Genomic DNA, 23,988 nt, shown 5'->3' on the forward strand with positions numbered 1-23,988 from the left:
CTAATCTAAGGAAGTGACTGACCGTGGCCCCTGGATAGCCTGGCAGAGCAAGAACCAGAGGCCAGGAAAGACTCCCCAGTGACACCCCAGAACCAGGAAGCACAGCTCTCTTGTCCTGCAGTCTTGTTTCTACTTTTGTCTAGTTGATTTGTTTCCACCGGCTTCTTCTGAAAAGCTCACCATTACTCCAGTGGAAGAAGAAAAATGCTTTAAGAGACCCAGGCCCACTTTCACAGAGGGTGAATTGGAAACGGAGTGACAATGTCACCAGCACAGTGACTCTGACAGATGTCAGTAGCCATGACATCCCAGGTGAAAGGTTGCTAGGAGACATGCTTGCACATGTGCATCTGGGAGGCTTAGTACTATCCATACCATCTTTTGTCTGAAGATTGCCTGGGGCTTCATTTTTTAGTACCAGGCGTACAGATAGACCCTGTGGCACCACAAGTGGAGGCCCGGTAAATCCTTAGCTCAGACTTAGAGTCAGTAAATAGGGATTTCAATGCCAGAGAAAACAAAGTGTTTAAATGCCTGCTTTATGGATAGTTGAGAGTCATACCGTCCATCTTCCTGAAGATCTGCAGGGGCCTCCTGTCCTGGTAGCCGGCTGTGATCCAGGGGTTGCTCATCACCATCAACCTTTGCTTCCTTCCCTTTCCTGGGCTGTGTGGCAACACCACCAGCACAGTGACAGAATCATGTCTGCGTCGTGTGTGGTATCTTCTTTCTGGGTTGACTTCTGTGGTTGGTTGGGACACATTTCCCAACCACATTCTCAGAAATGTTGGTAAGCTGTTTGGTGACTCTGTGTGCCTGAAAATGCCTGTATTCTGTCCTGCAGTTTTGTTTTGAGACGAGTTTTCACTGTGTAGCGTTTCCCTAGCTGTCTGGAACCCGCTCTGTAGACCAAGCTGGCCTCGAACTCAGAGATCTGACTGCCTCTGCCTCCTGAGTGCTGGGATTAAAGGTAGACAGACACCACCACTGCCCGGCTCTCTATCCTGGATTGTCTTGTTTTGTTGGTTTTTGAAACAGGGTTTCTTTGTGTATCTTTGCTGACTGTCCTGGAACTAGCTCTTGTAGACCAGGCTGGCCTCGAACTCGCAGAGATCTGCCTGCCTCTGCCTCCTGAGTGCTGGGATTAAAGGCGTGAGCCACCACCACCCGGTTTCTATCCTGGATTTTTAAAAAATCTCTTTGGGTTGTTTTATTTTTTGTTGTCTTGTTTTTTTTTTCTTTTGTTGTTTGTATATTTTCACACAAGGTCTCACTATGTTCCCTAACTTAGAACTTAAAATGATACACCTGCCCCTGACTCTCAGCTGCTGGGATTTGAAGTTTGTGCCGCCATACCTGGATTTTCCTCATGTTTAAACAGTTCGTTGGTTGTCAAAAATCTTAGTTGGAAATTTTTTCCCGTCAGAATCTTGAAGCTTTCTCCCTGGTATTACATCTTCCTATTTGTGAAGTAGGAAGCCACTCTGATCTCCACTCCTTCCTTTGTGACCTGTCTTCTTTCTAAGAGCTTCTAGGACTCTATTCCTGTTCCAGCATCCTTAGGCAGCATGCCGATACAGCTTGGATTGGTCTGTCTTTCTCTACTCATGAGTACTTACTAGGTATTATTTTCTTTGACTTGGAGATAGACCTATTCTTAAATGTTCAACCTTCTGGGTTAATCTCCTAATTTTCTTAATGTAGCTTTCCTTTTTTTCTAACTTTTTCTGTCTTTTTTTTTGAGATTTGATGTACTTTTATGTATATACACGTTTTCCTGAAAGTGTGTCTGTGTGTCACATGCATGCAGTACCCACTGAGACCAGAAGAGAGTTCACTCACCTGGGACTGGAGTTACAGATCGTTATGAGCTGTCATGTGGATGCTGGGAATCAAACCTGGGTGCTCCTAACCACAGAGCCATCACACCTTCTTTTTTTATTAAAGACAGGGTCTCACTGTGTATCGCTGGCTTTCTGCTCTTGCAGAAGACCTCAGTTTCTGGCACCCACATCAGTTGTCTCGGAACTACCCGTAACTCCAGGATGATCTGATGCCTCTGGCCTCCGTGAGCGCCTGTACTCGTGTGGACACACATGCTCATCATTAAAGTAAACCCCTGCACAGATTAAGTAACCTGCGCATACTTGGGCCAGTGTTTTTTAGCTAAAGCTGTGTATATTGATCTGAAGCTAAACTCCTCAGGTGGAGGTGTTCTTGCTGCTCAGTCCATGTTATGGTACAGTGTTTAGTGCATGAACGTTTCAAGCTGTTTCTGTTGGTTCATAGGAATTTTACGTTGTTTTCCCTTTCTTAGGACAAAGTTAAACTATAATCCTCCCAAAGATGACGGCTCCACTTACAAGATTGAACTTGAAGGGATATCGGTAATGGTTATGAGAGAGATCCTGGATTACATCTTCAGTGGGCAGGTATGGTGGGACCCAGGGTACAGGCCCAGCAGAGGTTTCTCAGCTTTCAGAGTGGTACTTGCACACCATCTTCTGCCATCGGGGGCATCTGTTGGCGTCTTCCTGGCGATGGCCCCAAATACGTGTTCTTCCAGACTCTGTCCCTGAAGGAGCAATAGATCGTACACCAGGCCCCAGTTTATGCTCTTCTGAGAGCCGCCCTCCAGGCTGAGATTCGAAGAACATGTGCACCCCTCACCACTGACTCTTGCCACCACATCTTGAGTCTGATCTTGCACAATGTCCACCCTGTCAGGACCGTCTCTGTCTACATGGAAACAGGGGCTTCTCTGGGCACTGGGACTTTGTTCTGTAGAAACAGAATTTCCTGTGGGTGGAAATTTCCCATGAAAGGCGCCTCCCAGTGAAAGCCACCCTTATGGTCTTCGCTGGTGGCTGCCTTTCACCCCACCCCTGCCCTGGCTCCCTGCATTCCTTCTACTCTTTGTGCCACCTTGCTTCAGAGATGTGAACACGCAGGCAAGGAATGGTCAGCGCCTAGATTGCTTTCTTCTTGCTTTCCCAACTCCGTCCTCTTTCTGTAACTTAAGTTCTATCATAGACCTCTTTCAGTGCTTAGCAGGGCTACAGAGAAACCTCAGAGCTCACGGCTCTTCCAGTCCCAGCACCTGCAGCAGATGGCTCACAGCCACCTGGAACTCCAGGTCCAGGAGATCTCCTGGCCTCCGTGTACAAACACACATACACCCCCAACCCCATACACAAATAAGCAAATAAAGATAAATTAAAAAAAAAAAAAGCACGCTTTTAATCCCAGCACTTGGGAGACAGAGGCAGGCGGATCTCTGAGTTCGAGGCCAGCCTGGTCTACAGTGCGAGTTCCAGGACAGCCAGAGCTACAGAGAAACCCTGTCTCCAAAACAAAGAAACAGAAAAGGGGATTCCTTGGTATTTTGGCCAGGGTAGTGTGTTGTCCACTTCGGTGTGTGAAAGCGTGCTTCCCCGTTTCTCACATCTTACCCTCTCCATGAACCTTCCTCCCCTCCGCCGCTGCTGTTTCCCCACTTCCCCTTTTCTGGAGGGTCTGTTTTTCCCAGTAGTTTTCCAAGCATTCTAAATGTCTTTTCTAAGTGTGTTTGTTCTGCCCACAGAGTCAGGGATTCTAGTCCCCGACTAGAAGCGTGTGGTGTGATTTTGTAGCATTGGGGAAACACAGTTCAGAGAAACTCTTCCTAAACCGAAGGCAGTGGGTGCACATGTGTGTGAAGATGGAAATGAGTGAAGCTGAGATCCTGGAAGCGTCTGCCCAGCCGGGGCTGACTTGCAGTTATGAGCACAGCAGGTGCCGGGCCACCGAGGGTGTGCTCTATGCAGGCTGCTGTCCGGGGCTGTCCGGGGCTGTCTGCAGGTTGGCTGCCAACATTCATCCGAGTTTAAATCTTAGGATCCAGGTGGCAACTTAAGCTATGACAGACTTCTAAATTAGCTGTTTGGTTTCATTGAGATGTGATGTAGTGTTTCTTCATTGGTTTGTATCTGAGGTTGTTCCCCGTCTTCTGGCTGAATTTAATATTCTTGGGGCTGGGGATGTGGCTGAGTGGGGTAGAGCTCTTGCCTGGAATGCATGAGGGCCCTGGGTTCCATCCCAAGCAGAGCAAAGAAAAAGAGAGAGAGAGAGAGAGAGAGAGAGAGAGAGAGAGAGAGAGAGAGAGAGAGAGAGAGAGAGAGAGAGAATTAGAGATGGGAGGAGGGTTGGAGAGATGTCTCGGTGAGTAAAAGCTCTGCTGCCAAACCTGTTCACCATCACCTAGTTCATTCTGAAGGACCTGCATGGTAAAAAGAGACCGTCTGTTCCTGAAAGGTCCTCTGACCTCCGCGGGTGTCCCGGCTCGCATGCCCACACACAGAGATCTAAAGTACACACGCACTGTCTTAGTCAGGGTTGCTACTGCTGTGATGAACGCCATGACCAAAGCAGCAGGGGAGGAAAGGGCTTGTTCACCTCACACTGCCACATCACAGTTCATCACTGAAGGAAGTCAGGGCAGGGACCTGGAGGCCAGAGCTGATGCAGAGGCCACAGAAAGGTGCTGTTTGCTAGCTTCATCTCTATGGCTTGCTCAGCCTGCTTTCTTACAGAACCCAGGACCACCAGCCCAGGGGTAGCCCACCTCCCAATCAATCACTAGTTAAGAAAAAGCCCTACAGGCTTGCCTGTAGCCTGATCCTATGAAAGCATTTCCTCATTTAGGCTCCCTCCTCTCTGATGACTCTGGCTTGTGTTAAGTTGACTTAAAACTAGCCAGCACACGTACAAACAAACAAAACCAAAACAACAACAACAACAAAGATAAAGAAGAAGAAAAGGTTAGTGATGTCCCCAGCATGGGAGATTTTCCTCACTTAGAATATTCTTCCTACAGTTGTGCTCAGTTTCTGAGGCAATTGGTAAGAACACGTTTTTAAATCTGTAGTATGAAAATGCATAGGATGTGGTTAAAGGTTTCTTGCTGGTCCCTGAACTCTCATTTCTGAAGCAGCAAAGCCTGGGGGAGCTTAGTTGTGGTATGGCATTTTATGGTTGCATGGGGAAGCGTGAGACAGGGAGAGAGAAGCATCGGTCAAGACACTAGAGAAAACTAAAGACTCAGAGGGAGGGTAACCTGTACAGTGGGGACTTGTTCTAGATGGAAGTTTGAGGCCCATGTGCTTCAGTGTTGAGTACAGGCTGCCAAGGAGATACACAGTCCCCCACTTTGAGACTTGCACCCACTTGGCAGACAGAAATTTTGATTATCTGGAGATAACTCCAATTTCCACTAATAGCAGCACTGTTCCTAAATGCTCAGTCAAGTTTTTGTGTGAGTTGCAAATATGAGCTCCCTCAACAGGAGGAGGGTAGATCATGCTGGCACAGGAGGGAAAGGCCTGGGCAGGTGAACAGGCTAAAAGTCAGACACTTCTGCTGTGAGAGAAGGCCCTTCGCTGCCTCGAGGAGAAATGATGTTGTTGTTAAGAGCGTTTCCTACTCTCGCAGAGGACCTGAGTTCAGTTCCTGGCATCTCACAACTGCCTATAACTCAGCTCCAGTGGGATCTACACTCATCTGCACATACACATAATTAAAAATAAACCTTTAGCCGGGCGGCGGTGGCGCACGCCTTTAATCCCAGCACCCGGGAGGCAGAGGCAGGCGGATCTCTGAGTTCGAGGCCAGCCTGGTCTACAAGAGCTAATTCCAGGACAGGCTCGAGAAACTACAGGGAAACCCTGTCTCGAAAAACAAAAAAAACAAAAAAAAAAAAATAAACCTTTAAAGATAAGAGAAAAAATTGGGAATTTCCTGTGAACCAGAGCTAAGTTGGTGGTTTGGGTTTTATGTCTGCATTCAGATATAAAATCTTTATGGTCCTCTTACAGATCAGGCTAAATGAAGATACAATCCAGGATGTTGTACAGGCCGCCGACCTGCTGCTGCTGACGGACCTTAAAGCCTTGTGCTGTGAGTTTCTGGAGGGCTGCATTGCCGCGGAGAACTGCATCGGCATCCGTGACTTCGCACTGCACTATTGCCTGCACCACGTGCATTACCTGGCCACGGAGTACCTGGAGACTCACTTCCGAGATGTCAGCAACACGGAGGAGTTCCTGGAGCTGAGTCCACAGAAGCTCAAAGAAGTGATCTCTCTCGAGAAACTGAATGTTGGCAATGAAAAATACGTGTTTGAGGCGGTGATTCGGTGGATAGCACATGACACAGAGATGAGAAAGGTGCCTGCCACTCGGGACATGGCCGCGGGGTCCCTTTGCATTAATGTGTTTATTTACTTTGTGTGATGGGAGGGATGCATGTGAAGGCAGAGGCCAACCATGACGGTGTCCCGTAGGAACACTATCTAGCTCTTTGAGGGTCTCTCATTAACTTGGAACTCATCGATTAGGATGGACTGGCTAGCCAGCAAGCCCCAGAGATCCTCCTCTGCCTCTGCCTGCCCAGCCCTGGATCCAGCCATGGTGCACTTCCCCGTGCCCAGCATTTTGACATGGCCTGGAGATCAGGCTCAGGTCAACACGCTTGGAGGGCAAGCCCTTTACTGAGTCAGCCCTTTGTTTATTGTTAACACAAATTGTAGTAGTTTTGTCTTCTCCGTCTTGGAAGGCTCAACCAAGCTGTGACGAAAGGATATCTGGGAAACATCTTCCTTCTATTGCTGAAGCTGTCAGTCTCTCAGGCCATCTGCAGGCATCTGGCTGCGATCCTTTGCTTTTCCCAGACGGCAAGGAAAAACACTCCATAGCTGGCAGTCCCAGGTCCTCGAGTGCCCAAGGCCAAGGTACTGGGCAGACCCAAAGGCTCCCACTCCCAGCGCTGAGAGCCAGGGTCCCGTTTGTCCAGGGTATTCAGGCTGACTTACACTGGAGCCTGGAGATGCTCGGGTTGGAAGCTTACCGCTCTGGGCTTTGATTACCAGTGGTCCTGGCATTTGACAACTTCATCATCCTAGGTTTCTAGCCGCAGTGGGCAGCAGGGTTCCTTCCTAGAGCTGTTACAGCTTCTGAGGGCCTCAGGTGTTGACCCTCAGTTCCCACAGAGGCGAGCGTTCTGGTTCTCAGGCCTAGGGTCTCTGAGGCCCTCAGAGTTTACATCTTAGCAGTTCTCTGGAACTCTTCCAGTAACTCGGCTAAGAGTTTCTCTTTTTTAGCTCTTTACAGCCCTCATTATCTCCTGCGCCCAGTCCTGGTCGCGTTATGGACCCTTCAGCTGTCTTACGGCTGCTGTCCCTGCATTGCTGTCCCCACTTTGTTTTCTTCCATTCCCTCCTCTCTGTGCCACAGTTCATCCCAGGCTAACAATTAAGATCAAAGGCAGGAATGAAGGGCCACGGAAGGATAACCTTTGTGTGTGGGGGGAGGGGTAATAACACGAGGGGACAGCACAGGAGGGCAGCACCCAACTAGCATTCAGAGTTTGCCTGTGTAGCCCGGAAGGGAGTATAGCAGCGGTGTTTGGAGTAATTACAGCCGTCCTTCAGGATTGCCAGCAAGGAGGTGACTGTATTTGTGCTACTCACTGTAGACCTCCATACCAATGAAGGACTGTTCCCACTAACCTCAGGCTGGCCACCAGGAAGTGCTCCCCCTCTGGCCTGAGTGAAAATGGCTGCTGGCAGTTAGTGAGGCTTGTGGTGGACAAGGGTCCAGTGCAGGCTGTCAGAATGCTGTGGCCAAGACAGAGATTGCTGGAGGCAGACTTGTGCTTCAGCAGCAGGCAGCTGAGGTGGCCATGCAGCATGCAGCGCCCTTTCTTCAGCAGCAGGCAGCTCTGTTGCCTCCCAAAGGCATCTGTAGAATATTTAGAGCAGGGCATAAAGAAGGCCTAACTGGCTGCTTAGCTGACGGTCTCTACTCAAGGCAGCTAGGGTGCCCGGTAAGGGACTAACTTGTCAACTAGAGTCAGATGGCCTCAGAGCTGATTAGGAGGAAAAATAAAAATAAAGGGATGCTTATCTGGGTATGGGCGGATACTTTAATTCCAGCCCTTTGGAGACAGAGATGGACATTATCTCTTGCGTTCAAAGCCAGTCTGGTCTCCATGTGAGTTCAGGCCAAACAGGGCTACATAGTGAAACCCTGTCTCAGAAAACAAAACAAAACACAACATGAACAGTGAAGTGCTTTCACATAATTTAACCTAATATCCCCAGGAGACTTGGGTCATCACATTTGCGCCCGTGTACTTCACAGTATGCTGGGCGCCTCTAAAGCCATACTCTCCGTTGTACATTGCTTTAATGGTGAAATGTAGTTGAAGCTGGAGTTTTCTGAGCTGCGGCTGAACCTTTGCTATGGGAAGTCAGGCCACCTCACAAGGCACTGCATCGGCAGGGAGGAGTGGAACATGGAGTCTGGCAAAAGAGCTCTTCTGAGGCTTTCCCTGGACTGACTGACACCATGCAGGGAGTGTGTGGCACTCTGGGAAGACGGCTTCCAGCTCAAACCTGTCACCCTGAATTCATTCCCTGGAACCTGTGTTAAAAAGCAGGACCAGTGCCGGGTGGTAGTGGCACACGCCCTTAATCTCAGCACTCGGGTGGTGGTGGGGGGTGGCAGAGGCAGGTAAATGTCTGAGTTCAAGGTCAGCCTGGTCTACAGAATGAGTTCCAGGATGGCCAGGGCAACAAAGAGAAACCCTGTCCTGAAAAACTAGATAGATGGATGGATGGATGGATGGATAGATAGATTAGATAGATAGATAGATAGATAGATAGGTAGGTAGGTAGATTGATAGCAGGATGCAGCAGTGCACATCTGTAACCCCAGCGCCCCTACAGTGAGATGGGAGGTACCAACAGGAGACTCACCTAGAAGCTCATATACCAGCCAGCCTGGAGTACACAGCACAGCAGAAACAAGAGAGACCTCTTAAGCAAGGTAGAAGGGAGAACTAACAACTGAACGTGGTCCTCTGATCTCTGCACATCCTCCATGGCATGCGTGCACCTATATATCACCTATATATATATATATTCTCTCTCTCTCTCTCTCTCTCTCTCTCTCACACACACACACACACACACACACACACAAACACACACAACTAAATTTAAATTGTAGTCCTCTACATATATGTGACAGTTGTGTACCTTGTTCTACTGTGGGACCCTGAAAATGGATGCAGGGACTGTCCCTAATGCTTTGGCTGGCTCCTGGGAACCTACTCCTCATACTGGGTTGCCTTGCCCAGCCTAAATACAAGGGGAGGTGCTTAGTCTGATGACAACTTGATATGCCATGCTTGGTTGATACACATGGGAGGCCTGCCCTTTTCTGAACAGAAACAGGAGGAGTAGATGGGGGGGCAGAGGGGGCCAGAATGGGAAGAGAGGGAAGAGGGAAAGCTTTGGTTGGTATGTAAAATAAATTTAATTTTAAAAAAAGAAAAAGAAAGAAAGAAATTGTAATTAAAGTTAATCAGGGAGGCCGAACACCACACACCTTTAATCTCAGCACTCAGGAGGCAGAAACAGGTGAACCTCTATTGTAGGTCATCCTGATCAACATAACAAGCTTCAGGACAACCAGAGCTATGTAAGATTCTGTCTGAAAAGTAATAAACAAGCAAATAACAACAAAAATTGAATGGAGAAGTTGGGGGAGGGTCCTAGAGAGCATCAGCCTGTGGGTCCCCACTGGGATCCAACAGGGAATCGAGCTTGTCAATTCTTCTCACCAGTTGCTTGTGTCAAAATAAGAAATGTGTCGGGCTGGTTTCAGAGAGTAGACTTTGGGGTGCATCATTACACCGTTCATTGTTCTTGGCAATGACTGACTCAGTTCTGAGTGATTATCTCGTAGTTCTTAAATTTTGTAAGCCTGTGAGGGTGTACAACCACGCTTGAGGTCTTAGCTGCAAGTAGGCACCTAGCGTTCTGCTCCATGGTAGGTACTTGATGAAGGGAGATACTCACAGAGGCCACTAGGAGGCACTAATCCTCCTTGACTTGTGCTGGGTAGTCCTCTTGCTCCCGGTGCTCAGGTTGACAGGTTACCTGGGAGCAGGGCAGTTCTCTGAGCTTTGACTAATCTGACCTCTCAGCATGGGAAAGTATGTTTTAAGTTACTCAAGAGTGTTCCCTTAAACACAGAGGAGGTACTGGATCAAGTCTGGCCAAAATCACCCAGAGCATACCCAAGTGTCAGAGACCTAAAAATACCCAAAGCTGTCAGGTAGTTTTGAACCATGATCATTGCATGAGTTATTATACAATTCTGGGGATTTTTTTTTTACCTTTGGCTTTGCTGATTTTCTTACAATATTACTGTTTACCATACAGTGCTCATTATGATCATTCTGGTGTTTCCGTGAGTGGCTTAGTCACCGTCCGTCCAGACAGTGAGATAAAGCAGTGTGGACACTCTCACTCAGGAACCCACTGGCGTGGGACACTTCAGTATGTGGAAACTTTTTGGAACTTTGCAATACAAATACATTTTTTTTTTTGTATTAAACCTTTATTACCAGAGACTGTGGGCAGCAAGAAAAATTAAAAAGGAGAGAAGAGCAGAGTGGCACACACCCGTAACCCCAGGACTTGGAGTCTTGAGGGGGATGGTGGGCTTGAGGCCAGCCTAGATTGCATAGCAAGACACTGTCTCAAAAGAAAGAAAAGGGGTGGGGGTGGCCAGAGAGATGGCTGATCAGTTAGGAAGGAATGCTGCTCTCGCGGAGGACCAGCGTTGGATCCTCAGGACGCGCATCTATCAGGCGGCTCACAACCACCTGTAACTCCAGCTCCAGTGATTCTTGTGTTCTGTAGACACCTATACAACACACGTAATTAAAAATAAAATAATAAAGCTTTATTTAAAGGGGGGAGCTGGAGAAATGGCTCAGCAATTATGAACACTTGCTGCTTTTGCAGAGGTGGACCCAACTTGAGTTCCCAGCAGCCACATTGAACAACTCACAGCAGCCAGTAACTAACTGCAGAGAGCTGGATGTCCTCTTCTAGCCCACAGGAACACACGCACGAATAAAAATAAAATCTTCAAGACTGGAGAGTTGGCTCCGTGGTTAAGAGCACTTGTGTTTGCAAAGCTCCCAGGTTTAATTCCCAGTCCCCCATGGAGGCTCACCACCTCTGTGAGCACCAGCCTGTATGTGGTGCACAGACACACATGCAGGCAAAACACGCATACACATAAAATAATAAAAATTAAATCTTTTTTTTAAGAAGAGGAAAGGAGCGGGCTGGTGTGCATATTCAGGCACTACAAGGGGTGCCGGTGTCTGCCAGTAGACTTAGCGGGTGCCATCTGCTGAGAGTCAGGTGTGTCTCGGGTACCCGCGTCATCCCTCTCCTGTTGCTCCTCCTCCCTCTGCAGGTTCACATGAAGGATGTCATGTCAGCGCTGTGGGTCTCAGGGTTGGACTCTGGCTACCTGCGGGAGCAGATGCTGAATGAGCCCTTGGTACGAGAAATCGTCAAGGAGTGCAGCAACATCCCGCTCAGCCAGCCGCAGCAGGGGGAGGCCATGCTGGCCAGCTTCAAGCCAAGGGGCTACTCAGAGTGCATAGTGACCATTGGCGGCGAGGAAAGAGTGTGAGTGTGGGCGGGGCCTTGGGAGAAGGGTGTGGGGGGAGGGGAGTTTACAACACACAAGAAATGCAAGGTAATATTCTGGGCCAAAATGTGACAGTAATTGGCTTTCTGATATGGTTAACTGTGTGTTGACCTCTGACATTGACAGTGGGGGTTTACAGAAGTGTAAAACATCAATTGTGTATTTCCTTAGTTCACGGAAACCCACGGCCGCCATGCGATGTATGTGCCCTCTCTACGACCCTAATCGGCAGCTGTGGATCGAACTGGCCCCTCTGAGCATGCCCAGAATTAACCATGGCGTTCTCTCGGCAGGTATGCTCCGCTTAGCTCTAGCAGAGCCCTGACCAAGGAGTGTGTCGTTTCCGGCTTATGCAGATGTGCAGACGCAGTTTTGCCTGGTGTGGTGCCACACACCTTTAATCACAGAACTTGGGAGACAGAGGCGGGAGGATCTCTGAGTCTGAGACCAGCCAGGTCTACCTAACAAATTTAGGTTAGTAGGGATATATAGTTGTATATTGTCTCCAAAAAAAAAAAAAAAAAAAAAAGATAGGGAGTGGGAGTGTGGCTCTATAGTAGTGTGGCCGGGCTTTAGGCTACATCACCACCTGGTGTGGTGACATGCGTTCCAGGGATCAAACGCAGGTTATCAGCCTTTGCAGCAAGCTCTTTTTCCTGCTAAGCCATTTCATCTTCCCTTTTTGTCTTCATCCATTCGAACTCCTGCCTGTGCTGCCTCTGCTCTTAGAAGTCTTGCCTCCATCCTCTGCTTGCTCGCGTCGGCTTCTGGCGTCTATCTCTCTGTTGCTGGGTTGATGGTGGCTTTTGATTTATCTTCTGTGACTTTTCAGCTTTGAGAATCTATTGGTCCATCCATGGGGCTGTTCTGTTTCTGTTCTCTGTGAATCTTTGTTCAGTGTACACTCATTTTAGTAGTTATGTTTTCTGGTTGTGGCAAGGGTTGCTGCTTTGCCTTCTCTAGTTATCCAGTCGAGTCTTGGCGACCCCGTTGCCAGTGCTTGCTTCTGCTCTCACTCCATGGGACCATGTTTTCTTATGTGCCTGAGAGCTTTGCTGGATGCTCTTATTCATAGGAATACTTAATGCCTTGCAACATGTCAGGTAGTCTGGGCTTGGATGAAAGTGTCCTCTTTCTTCAGAAGAGGTTTGACATTTGTTTCTGATAGTCGCAGGAAAATACTGTGTTTCCAAAATTGAGTTCAAGCTTGAAGCTTTCTAGACAATCAGGACGTTTAAATCAGTCAGGCTGGACAAGGTGGGAAAAGGCACTTGCCACCACTGATGACCTGAGTTCAATCCCTGGGGCTCACACAGTGGAAGGAAAGAAACAACTCCTGCAAGTTGTTCTCTCACCTTCATATGTGATCTGTGGCATGTGCACATGCACGTACATACACACATGCACACATGCACTTAAAACTGTTTTAATTTCAGTTTTTTGAGAATACCATTCATGAGTACATTATACTGTTCCTATCCTTTCCTCTTCTCACGTCAGCTCTTCTGTGTTCTACCATGATGCCATCTCAAATTAATGATCTTTTGTAATATATATATATATATATATATATATATATATATATATATGTACATACACACACACATATACCTATGTGTGTGTGATCTCCTGAATCAGTGTTATCTGTATGTGCATGTGTCTAGGGTTGACCACTTAGGATTGGGAAACCTATCTAGCTGCCTCTAGAAGCACGCGGAGCCTTATGAGATTTTCCCCTCTGTGTTGGCTGTGGATGGTTGTGGTCTTGTGCAGGCAACCCAGCTGTTGAGAGTTCACTGGTGCAGCTTCCCTTCCTGTCTAGAAGACACTGTCTCGCAGCAGCTGTCCTGGCCCATCTGTCCCCCACCCTCTCTTCCATGATGTCCCCTGAGCCTTAGATGCAGGGCTTGTGTTGTGATGTCCCAGTTAAGGTCAAGCACCCTATGGTCATTTACTTCCTGCAGTCTGGCCAGTGGTATTCACTGCTCTAGCCTCCAGACAGCAGCCTCTTTGATGAGGCTGAGAGCCACACTCACGAGAGAGAGTGTGTACAGTGTCAAATGTAATTTTTTCTGAGGGTTTGGGTATAGTTTATTCAGTGGGTTATGGAGGGAAAGGGGAAGAGGAGAGACAGGCAGAGAGAGAGACAGAGAGAGAGACACACACACACAGAGAGAAACAGAGAGAGGAAAGGGGAGGAGACGAGAGGAGAAGCTACCTTTTCGGGAGACGGGGAAAAAATGTCAAATGTAATTTTAAAAAGGAAAGTTGAGCCAGGCGGTGGTGGCGCACGCCTTTAATCCCAGCACTTGGGAGGCAGAGGCAGGTGGATCTCTGTGAGTTTGAGGCCAGCCTGGCCTACAGAGCGAGTTCTAGGACATCCAGAGCTACACAGAGAAACCCTGTGTCGAAAAACACAAACAAACAAAGACAGTATGAGTAAAGTAGATGGCCAGAGTGACTAATAAGTTTGGATCTGTCACCAGGGAACAAGAAGACTGTCGGGGGAGGGGAGTTCTAAATGCACCATAGCACTTGCTGAAGGTGTCCTGTGTGTCCCCTGTGCTTTCTTCAGAAGGATTTTTGTTTGTGTTGGGGGGCCAAGATGAAAATAAGCAGACACTGAGCTCGGGAGAGAAGTACGACCCAGATGCCAACACATGGACTCCTCTCCCACCCATGAATGAGGTACGGTGTGGTTTGTCTCCAAGGTGTTTCTTTTCTACATGGCACCTTTATTGGTGTGGGTTCTAGTGTACAGAAAGAAGAACCAGCCTAGTTTCCTGATGCCTGGATCCCTGCTTTCCCTCATTGCCTCTCCTGGCTTTTCCTTCCCCGCCTCCTTGTGGCCTGCTTGCCACCTCCCTATTGCTTGTCCCAGCTTCCTTCCTCTCTTGTTCCCCACCTCTGCACACGCTGGTTTTTCGTGTTCCTACAGAGACTCCACAAGCCAGGAAGTTGTTATGTTCTGTTTGGGCTGCGGGCAAATGATAAGCACTTCTGGCTTCTGTAGTTCCTGATACTCTGGCATGCCCTGTTCTCCACTAGGGCCAGTCCTGGCCACCAATAGTCCACAGTACCTGGCTTTTGTCATCTGTCACAGTCTCCTCGGAAACCTGCCTGCCCATAAGTGCTCAGAATCAATGCCACGAATTTAGTTATCCTGGGAGGCAGGCATTCTTCTGAGTTCTGTAGGTTAAGCACAGAACCTCTGAGCCTGTATCTTTGGTCCCTGGTCCTGAGGAGTAACTGGCTCTGTCTGTTGTGCTGAGGAAGCCACACATAATAGTTCCGAGGAGAAAGAGTATCAAAGGCTCTTCTCTGCTGGGATGCTGGAATAAGACAGTGCCTATGACATTCAGCAAACGTTGAGCATCCACTTTCTCCTACAAAGGCTTGTGATGTCTTTCCAGGCAAGACACAACTTTGGGATCGTGGAGATAGACGGGATGCTGTACATCCTCGGAGGGGAGGACGGCGACCGGGAGTTGATTTCCATGGAGTGTTACGATATTTATTCAAAAACCTGGACAAAGCAGCCTGACTTGACCATGGTTAGAAAGGTGAGTGCAACGGGCTGCGGTAGCTGGCGTCTTTGCAAGCTGACTTCAAAGTCAGTGTCTCTTCCTGGGGATGGTTGCTGCAGTGGGGAGGCTCATGCCCAGGGACTCACATAGTGCTCTTGTGCTACGCCAGTCCCCAGCACACGTCTTCATTCTTAAGAATGCCTTTGAGCAATGCCGAGAGGGTCAAGGCTTGAGAACTCTAGACAGCTCTGCTGGCAGCTTGCCTTCATGTTACAGTCACGCGTCCCAAGTGGAAAGAGCCCGTGCGAGTGTTAGTCTACCTCCGAGCAGCAGTGCTGGCTTGCAGGGTCTCTAGAAAATACTTTGTGGATAGCCTGATCTCTCCTGCATTCCTCATGCTCTCTACACGTAAAAAACTACAGTGGCTTCCTCCCGTGAGCCTCCCTCACTTAGACTCAGGTCACAGGCAGAGCTGTCCACCAAGCCGTCTGGCTGCGACTTTGGTTCGGGTCATGGATACCCTGTCTTCTCTTACTGTGTACCCGTCCAGTGAGACCATTGTGACAGCGACTGAGCAGCTTATTGTTCCAAGAATCTTAACTCTCGGGAACTCGAATACTGGTGAAAGGAGACGGATGCTGGAAAGCCCCTTCTACTCCCATCTCAGCCAGTGTGGCATGGATGGAACTTGTGGCTTGTGCACACCAAGCAGTGCTGTGCACTGCCTACATCCTGGTTTTCAAAGCTCCTGTGAAAAGTCAGATAGATGATGGGGACATCAGGATGGCTCAGTGGGTAAAGGCACGTGCTGCCAAGCTCCACACGGTGGAAGAAGATAGCCAGGGGAAAAAATATTTTATAAGATCAGGGGCTGGGGTCCAGTTTTGTGGCAGAAACCGGCCTGGCATGGCCCCACAAAAAGTAAAGTATAGTTACTGCTTCTTTGCTGAAGATGGATGAAGACTCCTTCTCTGGGGATTTCCAGTTCGTGCCTCCAGCTCTCTCTACCTCCCAAGCCCTGTGGGGTCATGTGAGGAGGTGTCATTGTTTGCTGTTAGGAGTCAGCACTTGTTCTACGTATGTGACCATGCTCTCTGCGTCAGTTGCTGTCTGATCATCCAGTTCCAATGACAAATGATATCTCTCCCTGCCATTGGTTTTCTTCTTTCTTTCAGATTGGCTGCTATGCAGCTATGAAAAAGAAAATCTATGCCATGGGTGGAGGATCATATGGAAAACTGTTTGAGTCTGTGGAGTGTTACGATCCACGGACCCAGCAGTGGACTGCCATATGTCCACTGAAAGAGAGGAGGTGAGACAGAGTGTGTGTGCCCCTCAGTGTGCCACTGTTGATGTAGCTGAGGCCTCAGAGTATGGCATCTCCTAAAACAGAAGGCCCATGTGCCATTACAACAAGCAATAGAGACTGGGAAGGGAGCTCAGTGTTAGAGTGTGTGGTGTGCTGCATGGTGTTGGGACCAGGGTTCAGATCCCCAGAACCTGAGTAAGTGCCAGGTAAGCAGTCCTGGCATTGGAAAGGCAGAGACAAGCGTTCCTGAGAAAGCTGGCTTTCTCAAGTCCAGCTAACCCAAGTTAGCAAACTCTGGGTTCAGTTGAGAAATCTTGCCTTAATGAGTAAGGAATCCAGAAATTACTACTGATGTTGGCCTTAGGGCCTCCACATGCACACACACATGTGCCTAAACACGTGAAGACAAAAGCAGTTGGGTTGCTTGGGCATGGTGGTACCTGCCTGTCATCCCAGCACTTGGGAGACTGCTGAGGCAAGAGGATTGCTGTGAGTTCAAGGCTGGTATGGTCTACATGATGAGTTCCAGCCTATCCTGAGTACTTAATGGGACCCTGTCTCAAAGAGACCGGCAGACAGAAGAACGAGTAGTAGAGGACTTGGGGCTGAGGACCTGAGCTCTAAGCCCGCACCTGTGTCTGTGGCCCGACAGGTTTGGAGCAGTGGCCTGCGGTGTTGCCATGGAGCTGTATGTATTCGGAGGCGTCAGAAGTCGAGAGGACATCCAGGGCAGTGAGATGGTCACCTGCAAGTCTGAGTTCTATCACGACGAGTTTAAGAGGTACGCAGTGTTGAGGCTTCCGCCTGGGCCTTTCCCTCTGTGAATCGGGCAGTCTCGAGGCCCTCGGTGCTTTCAGGGATGTGACTTCTCTGACTTCTCTGTTTAGGGAGTATGTCCAGTGTGTACTGGATATTTTTTCAGTGACTTCAGAAGTTGAGGGTGCCTTCGTTGCTTTTCTATTGCAGTCATAAGACATGATGGCCAAGTCGGCTTCTAAAAGAGTACATTTACTGGGGCTTACAGCTCCAGAGGGCTAGCATTCATGGTGGGGAAGAAGGGCGTGGCAGTAGCAACAGCTGAGAGCTCACATCTTGATCTGAAAATTGGAAGCAGAGAGAGAGTAGTGGAAATGGCCAGTCTTTTTTTTTTTTTTTTTTTTTTGAGGCAGGGTTTCTCTGTGTAGCTTTGAAGCTTGTCCTGGCCCTAGCTCTGTAGACCAGGCTGGCCTCGAACTCACAGAGATCCGCCTGCCTCTGCCTCCCAAGTGCTGGGATTAAAGGCGTGTGCCACCATGTCCAGCTTAAGAAAAACATTTTTTAAAATGCCTGGCAGGCCATGGTATGCTTCTGTGGTAGGTGCTGTCCCCTCCTCTCACACACTTTCCCCTCATAAGCACGAGGTAGTGTTCTCACTGCGTGACGGTTCAGATCCCCACAGAAGGTCATGGCTGATCTTACGTGCTTCAGGCATGTTCATGTTACCAGAGGGGGGAGCCATAAGATAAATGTTATCTCATTTCCTGCCTTTGAGATTGGGTGAAGAATGAGCAGATACCAGGCGTTAGACACGCATATAAACGTCGCCCGGTCTGCCACGCTTTCCCTCCAGGATATTTTCAGAGATGCTTTTGCTTCCCACTCCTCGGGGTAGACTGTCAGGGGAATTTACTAGACAGAAAACTAAGCCGTTTAGACGGTGTTTGCTCTGTGGGGGTGGGCAGAGGATATCAGTGGCTTGCTACATTTCTTCTTTGATACACACTACTGTGGGGGCCTGCTGCCTCAGTAGGAAATAGTGTATTAATCTCTCCCCCAGATGAGTGTGAGACAGTCTGTCCCGCTTGATTAGCAGGCAGTAGCAGCATGTTTGGCTTTGGATAAACACTGACACAACCCTCTCTTCATGACGGCTGACTCAGTGCGTAGTCACTGTGAGCTGCAACTTGTCTGCAGTCGTTTGCTGACGTTCGTTCTTCATTTTGTCTGTTGCCTTGGGTGGAACTCAAATCTGACTGTAAAGCTTCCTGGCTGTCCCGGGACATGCTGCGTTCTAGAACCCTGACATTCCTGCCAGTTACCCGCTGCATCTTTGTTGTTGGTAAACTTGACTACCTGCTCTTAGTTCCAAACTGCAGCCCTATGAGTAGAACCAGTGCTCCTTGTTTCTATTTGTCTTCTCTTCCTTCCTTTTTTTTTTCCTTTTTCTTTTTTATCTTCTTTCTTGAAGGTCTCACTCTGTAGCCCTGACTAACCTGAACTCTGTATAATCCAGGCTTGCCTTGAACTCACAGAGATCTGTCTGCCTCTGCCTCCATACCTGGCTTTAAATTTATTTTTATTATTTGTGTGTGTGTGTGTGTGTGTGTGCATATGCACACACTCAGGAAGGTCAAAAGAGGGTGTGAGATCCCCAGGAGCTGGAGTTATGAGCACCAGATGTGGGTGCTGGGAACTGAACCCAGGTCTTCTGAAAGAGCAGTCAGTACTTCTGACCACTGTCTGCCTCCCTAGCCCCGTGTCTGTATTTAGAAGGGGGTGGGGGAGAAATGGGTCAGCTGGGAAAGCACTCGCTGCTCAAACATGTGGATCTCATTCTATCCCCAGCACCCACATGAAAGCCAGGCCTGACATAGTCCTACACATATGTGCAAGTGCACCGTCACATATGAATACATCCACATCCACACAAGAAATAAGTAAAACCCTTTGTCTCAATTAGGGTTTCTATTGCTGTGAAGAGACACCATGACCACAGCAACTCTTAGAAAGAAAACATTTAATCGAGGGGGCTCACTTATAGTTCAGAGGTTCAGTCCATTATCATAGTGGGACATGGTACTACATCTTGCAGGCAGTGGGAAGTGTCTGAGACACTGGGTGTGGCTTGAGCATATATATGAGACCTCAAAGCCCGCCTCCAGAGTGACACACTCCCTCCAACACGGCCACACCTACTCCAACAAAGCCACACCCCCTAAGAGTGCCACCCCCTTTGGGGGGCCATTTGCCTTCAAACCACCAACCTTTCATCCTAAAATATTTTTTTCACCAGGCCATGGTGGCACACGCCTTTAACCCCAGCACTCGGGAGGCAGAGGCAGGCGGATCTCTGTGAGTTTAAGGCCAGCCTGGTCTACAGAGTGAATTCCAGGACAGCCAGGGCTGTTGTTACACAGAGAAACTGTGTCTTGTGGGGGGAAAAAATTTTCAAATAAAACACATACATCTCCAGCCTGTGTTCCCAGGCTCCCCAGCGTCAGTTTATAAACAGAAAGCAGCTGCTAGACCTTGTCAGTGACGTGCAGGACGTTTGCACATTTGTGAAACACTGAGCAAGAGCAACACCAGATGCTGCACGGCTCTGCCGGGCTCCTCTGTTCCTCTCTGAGGCCCAGGCACTGCCCTGTCCCGTGTCACATGTGACGACACCAGAGCACAGGGAGGTGAGCATGCAGCAGACCTGGAACCTGAGCAGCTCAGACTTCTGGCTGCAGGGCTCTCCGATGCACCCACCCTATTGGCCTGACTCTGTTCCCGTAAATCCTGGCAGAAAAATAGCACCCAGCCGTGGGGAGCATTCCCGGGTATGCTCTCCTCGCAGCCGTGGGAGCTCCTGCCAGATGTGCGGTCTCTGTCAGTATGGAGACCATTCCAATTGTAAGGAGCCTCTTGTCTTTCCTGTCTTTGTTCCCTATTTTTAGGTTAAAGCTTTTCTGGGAAAATGCCATATCTTACTATTTTCTGTGGTTTCTGAATTTAAATAAATAAATAAATAAATAAATAAATAAGGCCGCAAGTTACTCCTGAGTCATGGCAATGACACATGACACCTAGAGAGCAGGGACTTCTCTATCTGGACGGTCCTGTGGCCCTGTGGTATTTGTCTCTGTGCCCTCTTCCCAGTTGTGCCCACACTCTGACGGGGTACCCCCAGTTCTCCCACTCTCAGACCACTGCCACATTTCATCTTTCACCTTGACAGGGGGTCTCTTGGGCACCCACCTTCTCCCCTGCTGCCCCCGCCATGGACTCTTCCTCCCCTGAGAGCAGTGTGTACACGCATTCCCCCTTCCCAGGCTTCTGTGAGGGGAAGCAGACACTGCTGTCCTCTGAGTGTCCTCTGTGTCCTGAGGCTGAGGCCTCTCTTGTGGTGTCTTCCTTTCCCGAGTCCTGTCCTTTCACCTCTGCCTGAGTTTCCTGCCTTGACACATGGTCCTTGTGTTAACTTTGAAGTTGTGTTGCCAGTGCTACCCTTTATTGTTTGAGTGTACAATAGAAAAGGAATGCTTGACACCTGGGCAGATGCTGGTGACCCTTGGACAGGGGATCATGTGGCAGGAAGGACTAACTCAATCCCTGGATTTCTTCTGCCCTCCAAAGACAAGAAACCCACTGTATCCAAGAGGAACTGGTAGAAAAAAATAGGCGTGTGAAACCTATCCTCCATCAATTCACTTAGAAAAGGTAGAAAAGGCTGGGCATGGTGGAATACACTGTAGTCTTAGTACCCAGAAGGCTGAAACAGGAGAAGTTTCAGTTCAAGCTAACATCGATACATACTGCAAACTTAGGAGGGAGAGTGGGGAAGGAAAATGTGTGCAGTGTCCCCAGCTCTGCTGGGTGACTGGGCTGGTTGCCATTGCTGTCCAGATGTGGTGTGTCTTCCTTCCCATCCTTGATCTGCAGCTGCGAGCTAGCTGATGTTTCCTCTTCATCCTGTTTGCACGGCTCAACAGAGAAGTTTTTCTGTCTTGGTCTTAGAAGGCAGGGCCAGCAGTTAACCTGCGCAGTGTGGTCTCAGGGCTGACTCAGCCATGTATGAAAATTGGTCATCCTGACATTGTGCAGAAAACCACACTGCCTGCCCTTGCTGAGCACCTCATGGTTGGGAAGAAGGGAGCTCTTCAGCTGCCTCGTAAGACTTGTGGGGTAGCAAGTAGGGAGTGAACCCTGTTCTTTTGTTTGTTTCTTTGTTTTGTTTTAGTTTTTCCCAGATAGGGCTTCCCAGTAGCTATGGAGCCAGTTCTGGAACTCACTCTGTAGACCAGGCTGGCCTCAAACTCACAGAGATCTGCCTGTCTCTGCCTCCCAAATGCTGAGACCACCGCCTGGCGTGAACCCTGCTCCTGACCTCAACACTTTCAGTCATGGTCCAGCCTGGAGGCAGAAACCACATTGTAATCTAAACAGAGAAAATGCAACAATGTCTATAATTATTGACATTATTGGCAGCAACGACAAGGGATGAGAAGGACTCTGAGAACAGCAGGCATTGGGCTAGGATACGGATCAGTAGGTAGATGCTTAACATGTGTGAGGCCAAAGTCCGTATTCTTAGCCCCAGCAAACCAACTGATCATAGACTGGGGATGTGGCTCAGAAGAGAGCATGATGGAGCTCTAGGGCCCATCCTTTGTACCCCATAACTCAGCCTATTATCCAGAACCCATGAGGTGGAAGGATCAGATGTTAAGGTCATCCTTGGCAGCTTAGATGTTGGAGACCAGCCAGGGCCCTGTCTCAGAGAAGGGGAAAGGAAGAGGGAAGGTGAGATGGGAAGGGCAGGGCAATGTGGTGGTGGCTTAGCTTTGTTTTATAATCTTGGGTAACTAGTCTTATTTCCTTGTTTCTTGGAATCAAAATAAGGAAGCTGTTTCCTAAGAGCCAGGGAAGAGTTCACTGAAGTCGAAGTGAGATGTGCCTGTGGTGGTTTGACATCAGAGTTCACTCCCTTGCTACACAGGCTCTTCGCTGCTGTCCAGAGCGGAGAGGCCAAAGTGACCACTGAAGTGCATGCGCCATCCTCGACAGTGAGGCCTCAGGGCTGCTTAGGTGGTGGCTATGATTTGGCATGCCTCTAAGCTATTAGTGGGAAATGGGCCACGGTTTCCTGAGTGAATGTTACTGCATGGCAAAGCCTAGATTTTATCTATCTCATATGAAGGTCAGAGAGCAACCTTTGCAGGAGTTGATTCTACAATGTGGATCCCAAGGATCAAACTAAGGCAACAGACTGAGCCATATCTGTTTGCAGTAATTTTTATATGTATTTCTGTTTGAGTGTTTTGCCTGTATATACCATTGTGTGCCTGTGGAGGTCAGCAGAGGGCACCAGATTCCCTAGAAATGGAATTTCAGATGGCTGTGAGCCACCATGTGGGTGCTGGAAACTGAATTGAATTCTCTGTAAAAGCAACAAATGCTCTCAACCCCTGAGCTATCTCTCCAGCCCCTGCAGCCATTTTAGGTCTAGTCTCATAAAGTCAGGGTATTCCCATAAGCCATCCGTTTGCCTTCTAATGCTAGTGTCCCCGTTGACCAGAATCCTAGTGTCAAAGATGTGCAGGGCCAGCCTGAAGTACAGACTGCCTGCAATGTCACCTGCTCTCTGCTAACATGGCCCTTGCCTCACTTCAACCTGGATTGCAGTTTCCAACAGGTGCTGTGTTTCCTTGCTGCCCCTTAGCCTGTGATAGCCCCTGTCTTTCCTGACTTTTGACACTTGAAGGTTAATCAGGTTTTTTTTCCTAGAAAGCTTTTTTTAAGGGCTTATCTTATTTTTATTTGTGTGTGTTTTCTAAAATGAGCAAAGTTTTGCAAAAGAAGGTGCATAAAAGTATCCAGTAAACGTGTGCCAAAATCCCCAGCACAGTTAGACTTAAGGGAATTCTTGTTGTTATAGTGGCTCAGTCTTCAAAGGACTGAGGGCACCAAGACCCAGTGAGCATGAACAGCTGGGATTCCCAGGCCTCGCTAACTAGAAGACAGAGCAGCATTGTATCTTGAGTAAGAGGGATATTTTCTCACCACATGCCACATGCCCTTTCCTCAGAATCCAGCCGTTCTGAAAGTCCACCAAAAACCAGAACCAAACAAAGCTCAGGCTCACCTAATGTCCCTGACGTTGTCGTTACAGCAGCCTAAACCAGAAGGCATCCAGATGAGTGCTAGCAAGTATGCTGGAACTTTAACACTAAGCATATCCCTGGGCTGGAGAGAGAGATGCTCAGTGGTGAAGGCCACCTGCTGCTCTTGCAAAGGGCTGGGATTCAGTTCCCAGCACCCACATCAGAGGGGCTCACAGCTGCCTGTAACTGCAGTTCCGGAGGTTTGATTTTGTCCTCTGCCCTCCATGGGCACTGCACTCATATGCACATACCTACGCACAGACATACACACACAATTAAAATTTTAAAAGGGGGGAAGCAATAGTATGTGAGTAAGCCACACATGAATGAGTCCGGGAGCTGTGGTGCTGGGCAGAGGCAGTCCTACTCTGTGGCAGTCACTGTCGGAGCCTCTGTTGTCTGTCTCAACAATAACCACAGCCACGGTTCTTGCAAGTGGAGTGGGGGTCAAGAGTGGCAGTGCACAGTGTGCTGGTGTCTTGCCAAGTTGCACTGTCCCCATTTGTTCTTTTGATTTCCTGAGTTGTGTCTGTTGGCCTTGCTTCCAGGTGGATCTACCTTAACGATCAGAACCTATGCATTCCTGCCAGTTCATCCTTTGTGTACGGCGCTGTCCCCATAGGAGCCAGTATTTATGTTATCGGAGACCTTGACACAGGTAAGAAAGCTGCGGGGGTTTCTCGGGA

General features: G+C 48.8%; 1 protein-coding gene across 3 annotated transcripts in view; it reads left to right on the forward strand.

Annotated features, from left to right (window-relative positions):
- Gan (gigaxonin) overlaps window positions 1-23,988 on the forward strand; it is a 52,092-nt gene that overhangs the window by 21,726 nt on the left and 6,378 nt on the right. For 2 of the 3 annotated variants that reach the window (XR_005283347.1, XM_038312980.1), the window contains exons 2-10: window positions 2,318-2,432; window positions 5,853-6,203; window positions 11,319-11,536; window positions 11,730-11,851; window positions 14,134-14,246; window positions 14,972-15,121; window positions 16,261-16,397; window positions 17,047-17,175; window positions 23,851-23,960. Coding sequence is in view for 2 of the 3 variants with exons in the window: in XM_038312980.1 (XP_038168908.1) it covers window positions 2,318-2,432; window positions 5,853-6,203; window positions 11,319-11,536; window positions 11,730-11,851; window positions 14,134-14,246; window positions 14,972-15,121; window positions 16,261-16,397; window positions 17,047-17,175; window positions 23,851-23,960 (1,445 nt within the window). In the remaining variant the exon portion in view is untranslated. The remainder of the gene's footprint in view (window positions 1-2,317; window positions 2,433-5,852; window positions 6,204-11,318; window positions 11,537-11,729; window positions 11,852-14,133; window positions 14,247-14,971; window positions 15,122-16,260; window positions 16,398-17,046; window positions 17,176-23,850; window positions 23,961-23,988) is intronic. The other variant, XM_038312981.1, reaches the window with a different exon arrangement.

The sequence above is a fragment of the Arvicola amphibius genome, chromosome 15, assembly GCF_903992535.2.
Source record: "Arvicola amphibius chromosome 15, mArvAmp1.2, whole genome shotgun sequence".
Taxonomy (NCBI): domain Eukaryota; kingdom Metazoa; phylum Chordata; class Mammalia; order Rodentia; family Cricetidae; genus Arvicola; species Arvicola amphibius.